Here is an 18,928-nt window from a genome sequence, read left to right on the forward strand (position 1 = left end):
TCCTTAAAAAAATTTAAAAAAATTGTTTGGAAATTAAAACTGAAATAAATTTGCAATAAGTTACAAAAATAATATTATACAACCAAACATTATAAGGTAATATTATACTATTGCTATTGAGGGACTACTATGACATCATATGTCGATAGAAGTAGGATTAGGAACTAAATTACTGTTTTAAAATGAAGAGTTAATAAAAATTTCATTAACAAAAAATATTTTTTATTTACACTGTATTTAGTTACTGAGCTTTGTCTTGGCTTTTAGTAAATAATAAAAAATTAAAATTCCAATAATGAAGCTATATAATAATCATTTTAACAATAAGCATTACGTGAAAGTAAGCCAAAGTCACACATCAAAAAATTTTTATTTAAGTTTCATCACACGCGATACCTTTTAAAAAGAGTCAATTCTTGCAATATCTATTTTTGCATTATTAAACATTACAATTATGAAAACAATACACATTAAAATTATTAACAAATAACACACATTAACATTAAGAAAATGTTAATTCTCCTAAAACAACATCAGCAGCAAGCTGGAATTTTTAAAGCAATAATCAACAGCTTCAGAATCCGTTTCATCTTTTCGCCAGTAAGAAATAATGTAAGTTCTGCCTTGCAATCTTTTTTTTTACTTTTTCTATTTGCCATCACACATGACAGATTTGTTTTGATTGTTTAGTATCATACCATTCATGGCTATGATCATACCATTCATGGCATAATTTCCTACCAACAATTCTCTCAGACATAACATCATCTAAGTCATCAAGTTGCTTTGTAGTCTGATTGAATTAGTCGGATCGAATTTCTGTAGTCTCATTGAAAACTTTTCTTCACGTCAACTATCATTATAATATACAACTTCTATATAGATTATTTAAAAAAGGATTTAATAAACTAAATATAAAATGTAAATAATTTTCTAATTTAATAAAGTTATTGTTAATATTATCATTAATAAAAATAATATTATAACTGCTAAATCTAATAAGTTTAATAACTTGTTTTAATATCAAACAACATTACAATTATAAATTATAATTACGTTGTTTCATACTATAATGTAATTTTGATTTAATACTAATAATAATATTATTATATTATTATTAATAATAATATAATAATATTATCAATATTATTAGTAATATTATTAATGATAATATTAATAGTAATAGTGAATTACTCTTTGATTTATTAATTACAATGTTAGATAATATTAAATACAATTATAATATCAAAATTTATAATATTATTAACATGATAATATTAGGAGTTGAGTAAACAACATTGTCTTTAGTCTAAACTAGTCAACGATTGACTAATTTAGACTAATGATATTCTCAATATACGCACCCTCTCCATTCCTTATTGCAGACTTCGGAAAAAGAGATTTTACGTATCAAAAGTGCGTCACTTTGTAGGGTACCTGCGTCAGAATATTTATTTCTGAAATTTGCCAGGTGCTCAGATAATGTGTACAAAGAAATATTTTAATAGTTTTAAAAAAACTTTAACTTTTCTTCGACATTAATTTGACACGAGAACAACAACTAAATTTTGAAAATAAATAAAGTCAAATCAAAATGTGTCAACCATACATAAAAACTACATAAAAATTAGGCTTTACTTTTTTATATTTCAAAAACAATTTAAGTTTATATGCATTGCTAAAAGAAATACCACAAAAAAGCCTTTCTTAGGCGCTAGGTCAAAAATGTTCAAAAGGGTGGCACAGAATTTTAGCACTTTTTTCGGCTCTGTAAAACGCAATGTTCGCGCACCTAATTAAGCACACCACTGATAAATTTAATGGCTTTTGTTGCTGGCATTGTAACTTGGATTCTAAACATTCCAAGCGATTGAAATCTTTCATTGTGATGTAAATTTATATTCATATACATTCCGTTTTTTACTGAAGTATACTCATCAAATATAAGACTAAATTTACCTTTATCTCGAAGTTTCATTTTCAAAGAACTTGTTTGTTAAATAACTTGAAGTATTTAATGACAAAATTGCAAACGCTTTGAGGACTTTGAGGGATTTGGTGTCGCTGGACATGTAATGCTGATTTCAAAAGTTCACTTTTAGCAACTGTGTGAAAGCAGAATTCATCAATAGCTGTTAGTCGACTCAAAATTTCAGTTTTGTGGTCATACTTAAAAAAAATTTCAATTCGTGGTATTTTGGCAGCAGGAATATTTCTTTCAGCTTAGAGCGCAGAGTTATTGGATTTAAGAACATCAATTTTGTTTTTTTTTAAATGCCTTGTAACAGCTGTTGTCCAGGTGTTTTAAGAATAATTTTTCAGTTCACTTAGAACTCTTCGAAAAATTAAAAATAGACCCATGCCTCAGATCTTCTAGTTGTACATACATCTTTAAACTTATCCATATTTAATATTTCGTACAACTAAAACTTTTATTGGCTCGGACTTATATTGACTCGTCTTCTTTTAACTCAGTCAAGGTTAGGGTTAGGGTTAAGCCCTAACGATCTTTTTTATGGGTATCACCATGGGATTTCTTAAACAATTAAAAATACGTAACGCACGTAACTATTTTTGTTTTAAAATTTAAAAGTAACGAGCAATCTTTCTAAATTGTTTGTTTACATATTCCTTGGGTTATTTAAACTTTAAAATTCTGACAAGCTAAATAAACGTAAGTTGTTTTATGTTTATTTAGCTTTAAATGATTTTTAAAAATAATTATTGTATTTACATTAATCAAAAATAAGATAAGTAATTAGAAAAAAAAATCAAGTAACAGTATGATGTTTAATCAAATATGAATATTGATTTCCATTGTTGGAAGATTTACTAAAAAGTCTGAATTTAAAATCCATCATTTAACAGTTAAATATTTTAAAAAAATCTTTAATGTAAACAAGTAGCTCTTATTTTTATTTTCACCTGATTTTATGAAAGTTGATTATGAAGTCTTTATCAAAGTTATGATTTTATTCTAGGCTCAATTATGACTCTATTCTAGGCCAGGGTTTCTCAACTTGGAGGTCATATAGCTTTTCTAGGGGGGTCATGAAAGTATTCCATTTTATCCATTAAGGGGTCATTTACTTCTTGCATTTGATATAATTTCTTAAATATGCAGTATAGTTTATAATAATATTATTACAAAAAATAAAGTTAGTGTTGAATTTAAGATTATTGTGAAAACCAGATAAATCAGTAATAAGAAGCGAACGCATCACGTGACTTTGTTTCTTTACTGATTGATCTGGTACGGCTTGAAAATCAGTACTTTAAATGTTTTTTTGGGAAAACATATTCAATATTTGCTAGGGGTCACTATTTCTTGTTAAACCTCAAAGGGGTGCTGGACTAAAAAAAGCTGAGAACCCCTATTCTAGGCTCAAAGTTATAATCTTATTCTAGGCTCAGTTATGACTATATTCTAGGCTCAAATGAGCAAATAATTGTCTCAATCATTAGATACATTAGTTTTGAAAAACATAAAAAATCAACCGGGCTTGATGTAATCTCTGTTTTGTTTTTTTTAAAAGGTAATGTTTTTTCACTGTGAATTCTTTAACTCGTATAATAAATCTCATTTTATCATTTCTAAGAATACTAATTTTAAAAACAGCTTCTGGTTTAACTGATGATCTAAATATTTACCCCCCCCCCCAATACTTTTAATCATTCAAGCGGTTTATTCCCGATTACTTAAAAAATAATTTACTAATATGTAATGCAAATCTTGGTGTTCAACAGAACTTATCCGAGAATGTTGATGCCCAGCGCAATTTCAGGCGGTAATGGCCAGCATAGTCTCCCATTTACATTTAACTATTTTTTTGTAATTTACTTAAATTTAAGTAAACTATTTTGAATACTTTATAAATATTTGTTTTTACACTTATCGTGAAAAAAAATACTGTCCAACACTTTTGTTTAATTGCATATTTCATTTTAAATCTTTATTTAAAAAGAAAAACGTTTTTGTTACAAAATGTATCTTTTTGTCTTCATCAAGACCTCATTTATGAAAAAAATTTTAGGAATTGTAAATCTCGATATTTTAGTTTTAAGGTTATACTGAAAAAAAGATTTTTTATAAAAAAAATTTACGAATTTTTACAGGCGTTGCGGAACTTTTTTTAGTGTTTTTTTGGTAATTCAAAAGAACTTTAAACTAAGGTATTATGTGTATGCCAAATAAAATTGGTTTCCGAAAAATTGTTGTAAATGAAGCCAGTGAACAAAAACGACACTTAAGCCCCAAGATTTATTTTTGTCAATATATCGTCTTAAAATTTCTTTTATATTTATAACTTTTATATATAATTCTAATAAAAATAGCAAATTGTACTGTTTATATAAGAGTATATCTCTAGACGGTTTAGAAATCAAACCAAATCAAATAGACGAAGAAATTACGCTTGCAGAAAATCTTTTAAGGTCGTCACGGTCAATTAGTGAGATGGTAAACCTTATTGTTAAGTGCAAACTTAATTTGTTTGTCGGTTTATTTTCCAATTTTGTCTGTCTCCGTTTCCGCTATTGTCCCGTATTTAAAAGTATTTAAAAAACTTTCAGTATAAGTTATAAATTGGTCATTTCAATTTTGAAACTTGTATGTTTATATTTTGTTGCACGTAAGATCTTGAATCCTAGCATTGGTAGGACATCTTTTCAAAAGGAAATTTTGATTTATTTGATTAGCAGCTATAAATTGTTTTACTTATAACAAGAAACGTTTAAAAGCAAGTTAATATATTGTGCCTTTCCTCATGTTCAATTTGAAATGTAATGTTATCATATTAGGCCTGCTTAACAACTGCATAAAAGTTATTAGTGATCGACTTCATTAAACTTAATTATATAGTGCTAGTCTAGTGCGATTAGTACTGCCTGATATTTTATTTACCAGAATCAGTTATTAGACTTATCAAAGTCAGTTAATAGACACGCATTAATTATATTATGTTACAATTTTTATATTATTTCCTAAAATTGTAACTTAAAATTGTTTTTAATAATAAAAATTATAAAGTTCTTTTGATTTTTTTTTTATAAAATGCAATAAAATACTTTTTTAATAGCATCATTTTAATGAAACTTAGTTTCAAGCAGTATTAAATAGGTCACTATAACCTAAATTTCAAATTTTTTAATATAATTATGTGAAACATAAGTATAATATAAAAAAAAAATTATATGAATATATATTACAAAGTACTAAAACTAGTATCATTACTTTTTTGTTGTCTATAGTCCGTTGGAAGTAAAATTTGCAATAGCAAAAGATTAAAAAAGGAAAAGTGCAGAGAAATGCCCATCTGGAAAACTTTTACTATGTAATTTTTATCATATATTTAAAAAAAGGTTTGAGGTAAGCAACCAATGTCTATATATGCTATTTTAAAAAAAAAAGTTGATTTAAATGACTTTTATTTTTTTGTTAATTTTTAACCACATTATAAAATAGACCATAGTATAATTTTAAGGTTAAAACTCAATATGAATTCTAATTGTTACTAAAATTATTTTCTCCAAGTTGGTAGTTATTAAACTACTGATTATAAATGGTGTAACTTGTACTAAATTGTTTTAATAATATAATATGTTACCTAAAAAAAATGATTGTCAGTATATAACTTTATATGGCAAAAAATAGAAATTAGAAAATTTTATGAATTAAAGAAATTTAGAGCTGATAATAAAAAAAAATTGTGTACAATTGAACATTCTTTAAGTGAATAATAAATAACACTAGTACTCCTACTCATCTGTATTACTGTTGTAAACGGTAATTTTATTATTTTTTTTCAATTACACTTGTTCACTCCCAACAAAGCTGCAGACAATGATGCAGATAAGGCTGCAGACAACCACTATTAAGTTGGGAGTTACTAGAAAACAAACATTTTTTTTTAAAAAAAGAAAGTATTAATTAAAGATTTTTGTCTGCTTTTATATGATTTTCATAGAACTACTATTTTGTTTTAAACTTTTTTAGAGCAACAAAAAGCTGAAAAAGAGGCTTCATTGTTTTATTATGTTGTTTATTATGTTTATTATTTTTGATAATCATATACGTGTTAATAAAATTTTAGAATTTCTAACCTTTTTTATAAAAAAATTATATAAAAAAATTGTTGCTACAAAATTTCATAAAAGAATGACCAAATCATTTTTAGTTTAAAAGTGTTGTATTTTAAATATAAATGTGAAGTAATATATTTTTATTTAAAAACTAGATAAAATCTATGACTTTTTATTTACTTTTAAACCAAAGTTTTTTTCTAGAATTTAGGGTCTCGTTGCAAAATCAGACTTAAGGTGCCCCCCTAAACCCTAATAGATTTTTTAAAAAATTAACAGACTAGCTTGTGAGTACCAACAAAAAGTTTAAAAAATGGGGCCACATCTTTTTTTGAAAGTAGGCAGCATTTGATGCACCCTAATGTTTGTTTGTATTTGTATATAACATTTTCATTAATTGCTTTTATAACCATCAGTTAAACCAAATATTTACAAATTACCTTGGAAATGATATGATATTTCTATGTCATAACAGTTCCAAGTTAATTTTTATGTCATTTTTATAAACCAATAAATAAAAATTAAATACTAATAAATTTTTATATTTTTCAAAAAAGTTTTTGCTTGTTTGAAAAAACTGTCAACACACTGGATGGATTAGTCTTTAGTAATAAATTGTTACTACTAGGATTAACATGTTATTTAAGCTATGAAATTAAGTGATACATTAAAGTCTAGAATAGGGTATATAAATTTTATTTTGAATTTGTTTTTTGCTAACTATAGTATGTAGCTACTATAGCCACTAAAAATAGCAAAAAAGTCAATGAAAAAAAGTCAATGAAATGGCTTTTGTCAGCTTTTGTCAAGGCTAGAGTTATGTGCTATTGTTGATTTCAGTGATGATCTTGCGCCATTTTTTATTGGAACATTTTGTTTTTAACAATTGAAGAAACTGTTAGTTTTCTGTTATTATTAAAGATATCTTTAGTAGACTGCAACAGTGTACTGCATAATTTGCAATAAATATAATAATATAAATCTATTACACATGCGTAAATAAGGTTTATTATAGAGTATTGTGTGTTTAAAATCTTGGTCTTGAATTGACTTTTTGATGTCTCGGTCTTGATAATAGTCTTGAAGTTTCAAGCCTTGGTCTTAGTCTTGGTCTTGAGTCATCAAGTCTTGGTCTTAGCTTTGGTCTTTACTGTCTTGACTACCTCTCTGATAATATTTGCATAGTTAACGAAGCAATGAGTTAGGGAAAACACATTAAATTAAGACTTTGTATATTGATAGAAATGCTAGCTTTGTTCATCACACCATGGTTTGGTAATTTTTAATATATTTTATTTGGGATAGAATTTTTATTTTATTTTATTTAGGGTTTGTTTTATTTTATTTGGGATTTTTTTTAAATTTTATTTGGGATATATTAATTTGATATATTTTAATATATTTTATTTGAAATTTTTATTAACAAGAATTTTTAGAGTTTTATACTGACTTGCTTTTTAATTAGTTTATCATTTGAAAAAAAGTCAGGCGATCTTCAATGAAATTTGTTTACTGGTGTTTTTTGATGTAAGAATATAATTCAATCTCTCTAAGGTGAAATTTTTAAACCAATTGTTTTAGTTGCTTGATTGTCGGAAAGAAATAGATTTGTAAAAAATCATTTCTTGGCTAACTCCACACAGCCCATTCAAGTTTTGAGAAACAATAATGTATTTATACGATATAAATATATTGCTTACTATCAGTATGATCACTTTTATTCCAATAATGAGCTATATTAATTATCCATTGCTTTATTTTTAAGAAAAAAAAGCAATCAGCTGTGTTAAATGCTTTGAATAAATACTTATAAGCTCACTTCTAATTCAATCTAAACTTTTAAACAGAAAACCTTTGTGCAAAGTAAATCTTTATCATTTAACTATATAAAACAAAATGTTTAAGGACTCATCATAATCACTGTAAATACACCTATTTATTTAACTTTTTGTTATTATTATTATTATTATTATTATTACATTATTTTTGGCTAACTGTAAATGAAATTTTTAAACAAATTTGATTCATAATGATTGAATAAAGACTTTTGCTTTATTTAAGTCAACTTTTAAAAGGTAATATTTAATGTTTAATCTTAAAAAAAACAAACAAATAAAAACTTATTAATAATAAAAAAAAAATTGATGGAAAAAAACATGAGAAATCCAAACATTGCTTTTAATACACTATGATTTGTTTAATTGTAAACCATAAGTTTTTTAGTTGACATATGTTTTTAAATTTTATTTCATGTTTATCTTTTCATTGATTGCTATTTTTAACAAGGTTTTGAATTTTTATTTTTTTAAAGTTATATTTTTTAATTGTAAAATTTTTTAAACATTGGTTTAATATTTATAATTTTTTAAAAATGACTCAATTAGTTATTACTTTGTGTTATTTAGATTATGAATGACTTTTCTTTTAAATGAGATTTACCACTTCTATGAAATTGTAACAGATTTATGTAAATATTTATATTTACATAAATCTGTTATAATTTTCAACTTTTTTATTTTTATTGATTTTTTAAAAATTTTTTGTTATAGAATATTTTTAAAATAAAATGCTTCTAAGGAAACACATGAAGATATTTGAATTATTGTTATTTATGATTTTAATAGGTTTGTTACTATTATTTGTTATTATTTAATGTTTAATATTTAATTAATATTACTTTTTTTAGTTGCATTCTATTTTTTATAGAATTAAAAAAAAAACTTTTTTTAATGCTGTAATTTTTTTTTAGAAATAATTTCCTCTGAAGATGAAGTTCCACCAAAAGAATGCTATGAAAATAAAGAGATTCAGGATGTAACACGACTTTTTTCAAAGCAAGATATTCCAACTTCTAGTGCTAGTGATATTAATTTAGAGATGGGCTGGTACCGAATAATGGGTGATGCTGGAAATAGTTTGAAACAAGGCTTTGATAAATTTTTAGCAACAGGAAGCTCACCCCCAAATTTTTGTGGCACTGAGTTAGCAGGCACACTGATGGAGGAGCACCCTACAAAAGAGGAAGGAATTGTAGAAATGACAGTATGTTTTAGAGCAAGATATTGTTTTTTTAGTAACATACAATTTTGTTTATGCCAAGGAAAGCAAATAATATATGTGCGTAATTGTGGAAAGCATTTTGTGTATTGGTTATTTCCAACGGGTGAAAAAATGAGATATTGTACTGGAAGTATGGGAATGATGGGTGCACCAAGTATGTTTTAATTATTTATGTTAATATAAATATTGAATTTCTTTTTGAAGATCTATAGTTTTGGTTGCAAACTGTAATCAAAAAAATAAAAAATACAAAAAAGGTACTTGATATTACCAATAGTTTTTTTACTGTATTCACCTCCCCAATGTTCGCCTGTGTGTATTATATTCACTAAGTATGTATTATATTTATTATATGCATTCACTTCCCCAATGTTACAGAGGCCACTACATTTTTTTTGAATTGTTGTTGCAACCCTCTTCTAACCCTTTAACTTCAAAACACAAGTCGTGATGGAGAAGGATACCACATGGAGAAACAAGTTGAATGTTGTACTAGGATGTAAATAAAAAGTTTATATTGAAATACTTCTTTGACAAATAACAAAAAAAAGTTTTTAATTAAATTACCTTTAATGATTAATGTTAGATATTCTTTATACTTTTTATTGTTACATATAAAAACTAAATAAAAATAAATTTTTTAAAAGTAATAAAATATAAACAGTTTATATTGAAATTTATATCCTGTATAAGTATTTGCAATGAATAAATGAATAAAATACATCTTTGAAAAATAACAAAAAAAAATGTTTTTAATTAAATTACATTTGAAGATTAATGTTAGATATTCTTTATATTTTTTATTGTTAAATATAAAAAATATAAATAAAAATAAATTTTAAAAAGTAAAAAAATAAATAAATTGTAGTTTATAAAATTTATAGTTTAAATAAATATAATAAATAATAATTTGCAAAACAGAAACTTAGAAAACATTAAACATTAAAAACAACAAAGAAATAGAAAGCAATAAAGTTTATAAAAAAAGTCAATCATTAGAAACAGAAACTTATTTAATTCCTTGGAAGCAATAAAGATTATAAAAAAATAAAGTAGAACATTTTTATCCCAAAATTTATTTGCTATTTTGAATACAACAAAAAGATCAATATTTACTTTTTAGACACATTTAACAAAGTTCTGCAACAAGTGAAGGTCATCTTTATTTTCACATGCATCTGTTGCCTATATTTCATTTCCAACCTTTGGAATTATTGAATCAAGGATGTTAAAGTCTTTGCAACAAATCTTTTGATTTAAATATGATTTTATGCGAATGACTGCATCTGACACCTGGTTTGACATTCTGTTTCTCAGCTTGCTTTTCACATAGCTGACCTGTGAGAAGACTTTCTCAACAAAACAGCTAGAAACATAAACACATAAACAGGCAAGGCAGTAGTCCGAAATGTGGCAGAATTCAGGATGTCTAAAAATGTCTGCATAGTCCCTCAAAGCTATCCAGAATTCAGCAGTATTTTTAAAAACTTCTTTTTTTGCATTTTGCTTTAAATCTCTGAGGAAAATTTAGCTCTAAAATCAACACAATGAAGAGGAAGTCTGAAACCTTTTGTATCAAAAGCGTGCTGCTTCAAGCTTTTTAGATGCATATTTAGTTCAGTTATTAGATTTTCTGGATCATCAATTGACCCTTGAAAGATAGAGTTTTATTGCTCAAACTCTTAAATGACTGGAGTGAGGAAAACAACATATAGATAAAGGGTGTTGTCTTGGAATGTTTGCTTATTAAAGAGATTTTGTAGCTGACTTCAGAGTTTGCATTCATTTCAGCACATACAAAGAATGTTTTTAGTTTTGCCAATTCACAAGCAAGGTTCCGAGTTCGATTCCCGCCACGTCCCTGGTAGTACCGCGCTCAACTTGTTTCTCCGCGCAGCAGCCTTGTTCGTCAAGGTTCGTGTTTCCTTTTAGTAGCCTCTTCATCTGTAGTGGCCTTCTCGGCCTTGGGGAGGTGAATTATAAAAAAAAAAAAAAAAAAAGTTATAAAAACACTTTTCTCAAACCAACTAACATGTTGCATAAAACCTCTGAGAAGGAAATGAAGTTCCAACCCATTAATTATTTGGATTTATGAGTTCAAATAGTTTTTCATATTCATATAGACGAAGAGTGCTCTTATTAAAAAACGGGGGAACGACACTCAGAAGAAAGCTAACTTGAGATATAATTACATGAAAAGCATTTTGTACCACAATAGTTAGAAAGTGACAAATGCACCTCATTATAAGTACAGTTTTCCAATTTAGTTGATGGAATTGGTGAAATGAATGAAATGAAATTGATGGAATGGCATTCTGGATTATTTTTGTGCTGTGGAATTTCAGATGTTCCAGGGCACTGCCTCAACCATACTTAGAAATAATTTGACACAAATGGTCAGCAGTTTAAATTGGTGAGTTACAACAGATGCAGCTAAACTAAAATTATCAATGCAAAAGGTAAGTGTTAATATCATACTAAAACTGAGTTATACAATTTTGAGAGTCTACATATTCTAAAATGAAAAAAATTTCAACACTTAAATCGTTGTACAGCATTATCATCCACGTCCAAACATTAAAAAATTATAGGCGGAATTCTCTTAGTCGAACATGTCTTCTATACATAGAATATATGTATATATATATATATATATATATATATATATATATATATATATATATATATATATATATATTGTTTAAAGCAGTTAAGACCATCAATGTATGATAAATGTAAACGAGTTTGACTCAGCCTTTAATTTACAACGATTTTAAAATCTATAAATTAAAATTTTATAATATTTAAGTAGAGAAACTAATTCTAATCATCACAATATTATTTTTCAAATTCAGACATACCAAAACACAAACTAAGTGGGGCTCAACGTCAAAAAAAACAGAAAAATGATGAGAAAGAGGCATTAAAGTCCAAGATAAAGATGACAGCATACTGAATCAGAATCTGAAGATAACAGCAGAGGTGAAGGTAGTTATCAATTGTTTGCCGAAAATGAAGAAGACTCAATGGACCAAGGAGGTGAAGATACCTGCTATCCTGATCCTAATAATGACAGTGACGGTAAAAATGAAGAAATGGTTGAAGATCTTCCTATTCCTGCTGTATTGTCATTTCTTGATGTTGGTTTTTTGACCAAAATTTGACCAAACAACACAACAACCTATCATGTCGCAAAGTCTTAGAACTGAGATCATAGCTCGCGGATCTCATTTATTTCAAAACAAGAATGGACCTTTTGTTGCAAACTCAGGAGGGCGTTTAATGAACTCGATGTGGTTCAAACGACGACTTGCTAATGGTGATGAAGTGGTTCATTCATGGTTGTTATATTCACTAGTTAACAAAGCAGTTTATTGTTTCTGTTGTTCACTATTTCCAACTTCCAGCTCAAATTCACAATCTTCCTTTGAATCAGCTGGTGGATTCACTATCTGGAGACACACAGAATGATTATAAGATCACGAGAACACTCCCTGTCACCGCAGATCATTTACTATATGGAAAGAAGCTAAACAAAGAATAATTTATGGAAAAGGATTCAGAACTCGTAGCCCAAGTTGAATCTGAAAAGCATCACTTGCGAAATATCTTAAAAAAAGTTCTTTCTTGTATTAAAGTTCTTGCTTCTTAGAACATGGCTTTATGTGGTCATAGAGAAAAACTTAATACTGCTGATAAAGGAGCCAATATTGGAAACTTTCTTGCCCTTTTGAAACTCCTTGCTGAGTATGACCTTCTCATTGCAAACCATCTATAGCATGCTAAAGAAAATCCAGGGTTCGTCTCTTATTTGTCTCCAGATATTCAAATGAACTCATCAACCTACTTTTTTTTTTTTTACATTATTCACCTCCCCAAGGCACGAGAGGGCCACTACAGTCGAGAAGGCTACTCATTTTTGTTCTTATTTGTGGTACAACTCTCTCAACTCATTAACTCCGAAACACGAACCCTGACGAGCAAGGCCGCTGCGCAGAGAAACCAAGTTACTTGCCTGTACTCTTAGAGATTAGCTCCTCACCAGTATCAAAACTGGTGAGGAGCTAATCTCTAAGAGTACAGGATAGTCTTAACTGCTCACCAGTTTCAAAAGTAAGTATTTTGGTATCTTACTTGATTCGACTCCTGATCTGGAACATCGAGAGCAGTTATCCAAAGTAATAAGATTTGTGGACATTGATTTTGTTACCAAAAATTTTGTGATCAGAAAGTCATTTCTGGATACATTGAAATCCATGCCAAAGCTGCAGCAACTCTTGAAAATGTTTTACTGAAAAACTTGAATAAGACAACCTACCACTAGCAGATAGTAGATCCCAATGTTACGACAATGCTGCTGTGGTGACAGGACATATCTCTGGGCTTTAACAATGAATATGTGACCGAAATCCTCGGCATTGTTTGTGAATTGTGATAACCATAGTTTGAACTTGGTCGGAGTTCATCCTGCTAAAGTAGATCCTATAGTCATAACATTTTTTGGAACAGTTGAAAGCATTTATCTGTTTTCTTTTCTTTCGACTCTGCGATGGGAGCAATTGAAAAATGCTGTTAAGATCACTGTTAAACGGGAAGCAGAAACCAGATGGAGTGCAAAAGCAGAAGCTGTTAAAGCAATTTCTGAAGGAGTCACTGAATTGGTTGAACTTCTTGAAAGTCTTTCAGATGACATAGCCAGACGATGGATACAAGAAATGAAGCTGGAACTTTACTTCAAAATATTCTGAAATTTAATTTCATTGTTTTACTTTATTTCTTTAGTGTCAAAAGAGAATTATATCCTTAGTGTCAAAAGAGAAACTCAAGAATCAACAGACTTTGACGACATAATAGATAAATTTGCTTTAGTTCAAGCTAGAATGATCAAATTATAATTTATAAATAGTTATTGATTATTGGATCTGATTGACCATCTGTCACTTTCAATGACTAATTCACATGAACCATAATGGATATGTAATTGGAAACACGAGTTAAATTGAGTTTGCATTTTTTTAATTATAATTGTCATATACTTGGAAACATTAAGTGTTTTTTTTTATTTGGCATGTCTGCTTTAAGGAGGCACCAATTTTCAGCATTGCCTTGGGCGCCAGAAACCCTAGCTACGTCACTGCTCAACTCTATAACTCCAAAACACGAGCCTTGACAAAAAGGTTGCTGTGCGGAGAAACAAGTTTTGATGATGTTGAAGAAAAACCTTAATAAATGGGACAGTTTTCATTAAAAGTTTTTTAAATATTGATATAGTTGTTTAATTTATGCATTAAAAATAGTTTGATAACCATTAACTCTTGCAACATTGTGTACAAAAGCAAAATATTGTTTCTGCATATGTCTATTGGTAAAAAGAGTTTTTTATTGAACCAGGGTTTTTGTCCTTTTTATTGAGCACTACTTATTGAATATGATAAATATAAAAGATTGGAAAATAAAAAAAGAGGTCACTAGTAAGTTTTAAGCCAGTCAAGCAGTAAAGGTAGTTTTTACCATTAGAGGTGCTAAAAAGGTATATAGTGTGTGTATATATATATATATATATATATATATATATATATATTATATATATATATATATATATATATATATATATATGTGTGTATATGTATATATATATAATAGGAGTGCTGTAAAATTTTTTTATTGTATGGAGACATATCTCTGTCTACTTATTGTCAACAAATTGTATTTTAAAAACCAACAAATTGTATTTTAAAAACCAAAAATTACTCAATAAATTTTATTTAAAACAGATTAATATATGGGTTTTTTTCTTTAATAAAACAAAAATAATGTTGTGTAAAAGCTTGGATATGATTCCCATTACCCATTAAAAACAAGCCATTGGCTGCAGCAGTTAATTGCTAAGTTAATTATTACTATGCTAAGTTAATATTATGTTATTAAGTAATTTACATTAAAAAATTCAACAGCAAACCATTATTAGATATAAAAAACTCATATCACATTTTAGAAATCCTTTGCAAACATTTTTTATTGTAAATGACATATATGCTGTGCATGCTTTATTTATATACACAGTAGTATATCTTTGATGGGCCGACATAACAGTATAACTGCATTTTTGACCATTTAATGATTTATATAAGAATATGTGTCTTGTGTATGCCGGCATCAATGGTATTAACAGTATAGTTACACCATTTGGTTCAAACAGAATAAAAGTAATAACCCTTTTCTCAAAATATGACTTCTGTAGCAAAATAATTGGGTTCATAATAATGTTTTTTTGCTCTCCTGAAAAGTTACACTTTTGCAGTTATACTCTTATGTCCGCCCATCAAAGATATATAACTTAACGATATCCTCTTTTATTACCTTTAAAACATACCAAAATAATAAGAATTTTAGTCAATGCATTTTTTTTTTTAATTTGTGAGAAAAATATAAAAAATCAAAGCTACTAATTTGTTTTACTGCTTTTGAATTTTTTGAAAAAAATAACAAAAAGAATCTCACATTAGATCTCTAAAATTACTGATTGAAATAGCTTTTAATATATACCACAATATTAACTAATACATATTTTCCTATATGCAGGATATAGTTTGTTAAATAAAAAAAAATCTTCACTCTTCTAGGGACGGGGAATGAGGGAAAGCTTTGTTTTTACATTTTTATGCTCTAAAATTGAAAAAACAGTTTTTTTTTCAAAAGTTGTTAGTATTATACTAGTAACTTAATAGGGTTTATTCGTGATTTTTGCACCACTTCATCTTCTGTGTTTATATAGATTATAATTGATATATTGCATATAACTCTATATTTTTAGTAAAATCAGGCAAATCTACAGCTGTGGAGTGCACAGAGTATAAGTTAGAAGAATCCTCTTCTCGCCTATGGGATAAAGTTTCAGATGTTGTTTGTGATACCGAGGTTGGTTGGGTAAGATTTAGTGCTGAATCTGGAGCAGAGATTGCATCTAAATGCACAAAGAACACCAATCCTATAACACGATTTGGGCAATCATGTGGAGCAGAGTTTCGTGGTTGGATTATGGATCGACATCCTTCATTAGAAGAAGGACGTGTGCAACGAAGAGTATGTTTTTCATATGCGGACCAGTGCTCTTGTGAATTCTTTTCCAATATTTATGTTAGAAATTGTGGTGGTTTTTATGTTTATCGTTTTAATAAAGTGCCTATATGTAATGCAAGATATTGTGGTGCTCCTTCGAATTCACTTTCAAATGGTACACATATATAGTTTATTCATTATTGTTACTTTAAAATTGAATCAGTCATTTATATTATTTATATTACTTTTAGTTAATGATCCATCTAAGCCAATCATTATTAAAAGCAAAGATTTGTGCTCAGTTCGCTACAATATATTACATGATCCAGATCGTTTGTGGTCGTTTACAAGTCCAACTGTTTCTAAATGTGATGCACATTTGTACGGAAAATATAGGTTTGGCTCTAAGTATACACCTTGGACAATTATAGAAGGTTGCAACTCTTCAGACTCAGCAATAGTGACCCATAGATGTGGATCAGAATACCAAGGTTATATGATAGGAAAACATCCCACACGAAAGGGAGAGCTAGTGCAGCGAGTTATATGTTTTCAAACACCTAAAATTGCTTGTCAATGCCAGCATACTGTTTCAATAGATGTACAAAATTGTGGGGATTTTTTTGTGTATGATTTTAAAAGTGTTCCATATTGCAACTCTAGATTTTGCATGGTTGCAAACAAGTCAAAAGGTAACGATAATGGCTGTTTTTATTTATTGCAGATAGTAATATTATAAATATTTTTTTTATTGCAACAGCTCTTAAATAGTTGTTGATAAATTTTATTAGAGAATATAATTTTTTTTATTGTTTCAATGTTTAAAGTTAATTTAATTACATTTTTATTCTCTATTTAGAAATCACAATTGACGTTGATCGTCCTCCGTTATATGAAATTCCACCTCATGGCTACAATCCTGTTGCCATAAAACAAGAACAAAAAAAAGGTGCAGAAATTTACGTTTTTTTATGAAATCTTAAATATAATTAAAAAAAAATTCTAATTATGTTTTGGATAATGTTATCATATATTATGTTTTTTAGTGAATTGGATATTCATTTGCTAAGTGAAAATTTAATTGGCTGTAATTTTCAATCGATCATTTTTTTATTTAGATAACAGTTTGGCAAGCACAACGACTGTATTATCAATAATTATATTTATTATTATTATTCTTCTAATTCTACTTGTATTATTTATACTTTACATGATTTGGCCTGTATACAAAAGAAGGCGCGATGAAAAATTTTACAGTACTGCTGAAGAACCTAAACCTTCGAGTAGTAATGGTGTTTTTTTTCGTGATTCAAAAGATAAAAAAGATAAAACCGTAGTTAATCCAATACCACCCTTTCCAAATGAACCTCCTCCACGGAAACCAGTTTCTGATAATGATTCAGAGATTGAAATGGTTCGTGGACCAGATGATGACTTGCACACAATACCGGAAGGAAAGGAGCTGGATGATTCTACTGATGAATATCACATGCTAATGAAGAAAGAAGATTATAAGAAGCCAGGTTCTTACAATAATTTTGATACAGAAATCTAAACTTCTATAAATAATAAAAGACATCTTTTATTTCATCAAAAGACTTTGGTCTGCAAATCTTATGTGTAACAACAAATATTGTATACAAGCTAATTTTATTTTTATAACATTGTTGATATAAATGTTTTTTCCTATATATAAGGGATTTTTTATTTGGTCTGTAAATTTGTACAGTGGACTTACCATTAAAAGAAATAAACCTTTGTTACTAAAGTTTACTTTTGATTCTTGCATTGAATGTTCACATGCTCAATACATTTATTATCAAAAATAATTTGCATAAAAGCCAAAATTAACATTTTAAATTTCATCTATACATGCATTTTATTTATTTTTTCGAATTTCACTCTAGATTTTTTTTTAAAAGTACTTCAGCTCTGAAAATATAATATTAATTATAATAATAAGTTATTGTTATTTATATTACAAGCCCGTTCTTAGTTTTTCGTATGTTTGCACATTCTACTCTCATACGCTAACTTTGTAATTATTGACAAGTTTTAAATTTCCTGCTATAATCTTTTAGTATTTGAAAGTCATGTAATGTTTTTAAGCTTTTTATATTAAATAATCCAGTTTCTCCTTGAAAATAATATGCTTTCGTTTTAGCATTTTTGTTTTATTAAACATTTTGGTACTTTAATTGCAACTGTCTACACCGTTTAATTTTGGATATTATTTTTTTAATTTTTAGTGTGTTTTTAATATAATTTTATAAATTATAGGTTTTATAAAAAATTTTATTATTATTTTATTATTTTATTACTCTTGCTTTATGATTGGAGCTAAAACATCTTCATATAATTGTTTTCGTTATACGGAGTAGTAAAAGTAAACGCTTTTTGCATTAAGTTTGTTATACAGTGGGTGACCATCACAGGATCAGCGTAATTTTTTGTAAGTACTGTGTTAAAATGAACATTAAACAAAAAGATAAATTACAGTACAATTTAAACCTTGTACTTTTATTGACATTAGATAATAAAAAATTTATACATTTTGAATATTAGAATAAAATATTAGTTTAATATTTATTGGTTATTATAACAATATATTAAAGGCATATTTTCTGAAACCACTTTTATTTGCAATAACCTCTCAATGTGTAATAGCAGTGTTGATAAACGGCGCAAATCTTCTCGCCTCTGCTTTTCTTCCACAGCAGACGGCTGC

General features: G+C 27.6%; 1 protein-coding gene across 1 annotated transcript; it reads left to right on the forward strand.

Annotated features, from left to right (window-relative positions):
- The first annotated feature begins 8,577 nt into the window (after positions 1–8,577).
- LOC136072035 (uncharacterized) lies at positions 8,578–17,968 on the forward strand. The gene is made up of 6 exons (XM_065819993.1): positions 8,578–8,705; positions 8,831–9,295; positions 15,956–16,375; positions 16,452–16,892; positions 17,060–17,149; positions 17,319–17,968. Exons 1-6 carry the CDS (start codon positions 8,648–8,650, stop codon positions 17,753–17,755), a joined length of 1,911 nt encoding a protein of 636 aa, XP_065676065.1. The 5' UTR covers positions 8,578–8,647; the 3' UTR covers positions 17,756–17,968.
- The last annotated feature ends 960 nt before the right edge of the window (positions 17,969–18,928 follow it).

This window comes from Hydra vulgaris, chromosome 15 (assembly GCF_038396675.1).
Source record: "Hydra vulgaris chromosome 15, alternate assembly HydraT2T_AEP".
NCBI classification, from domain to species: domain Eukaryota; kingdom Metazoa; phylum Cnidaria; class Hydrozoa; order Anthoathecata; family Hydridae; genus Hydra; species Hydra vulgaris.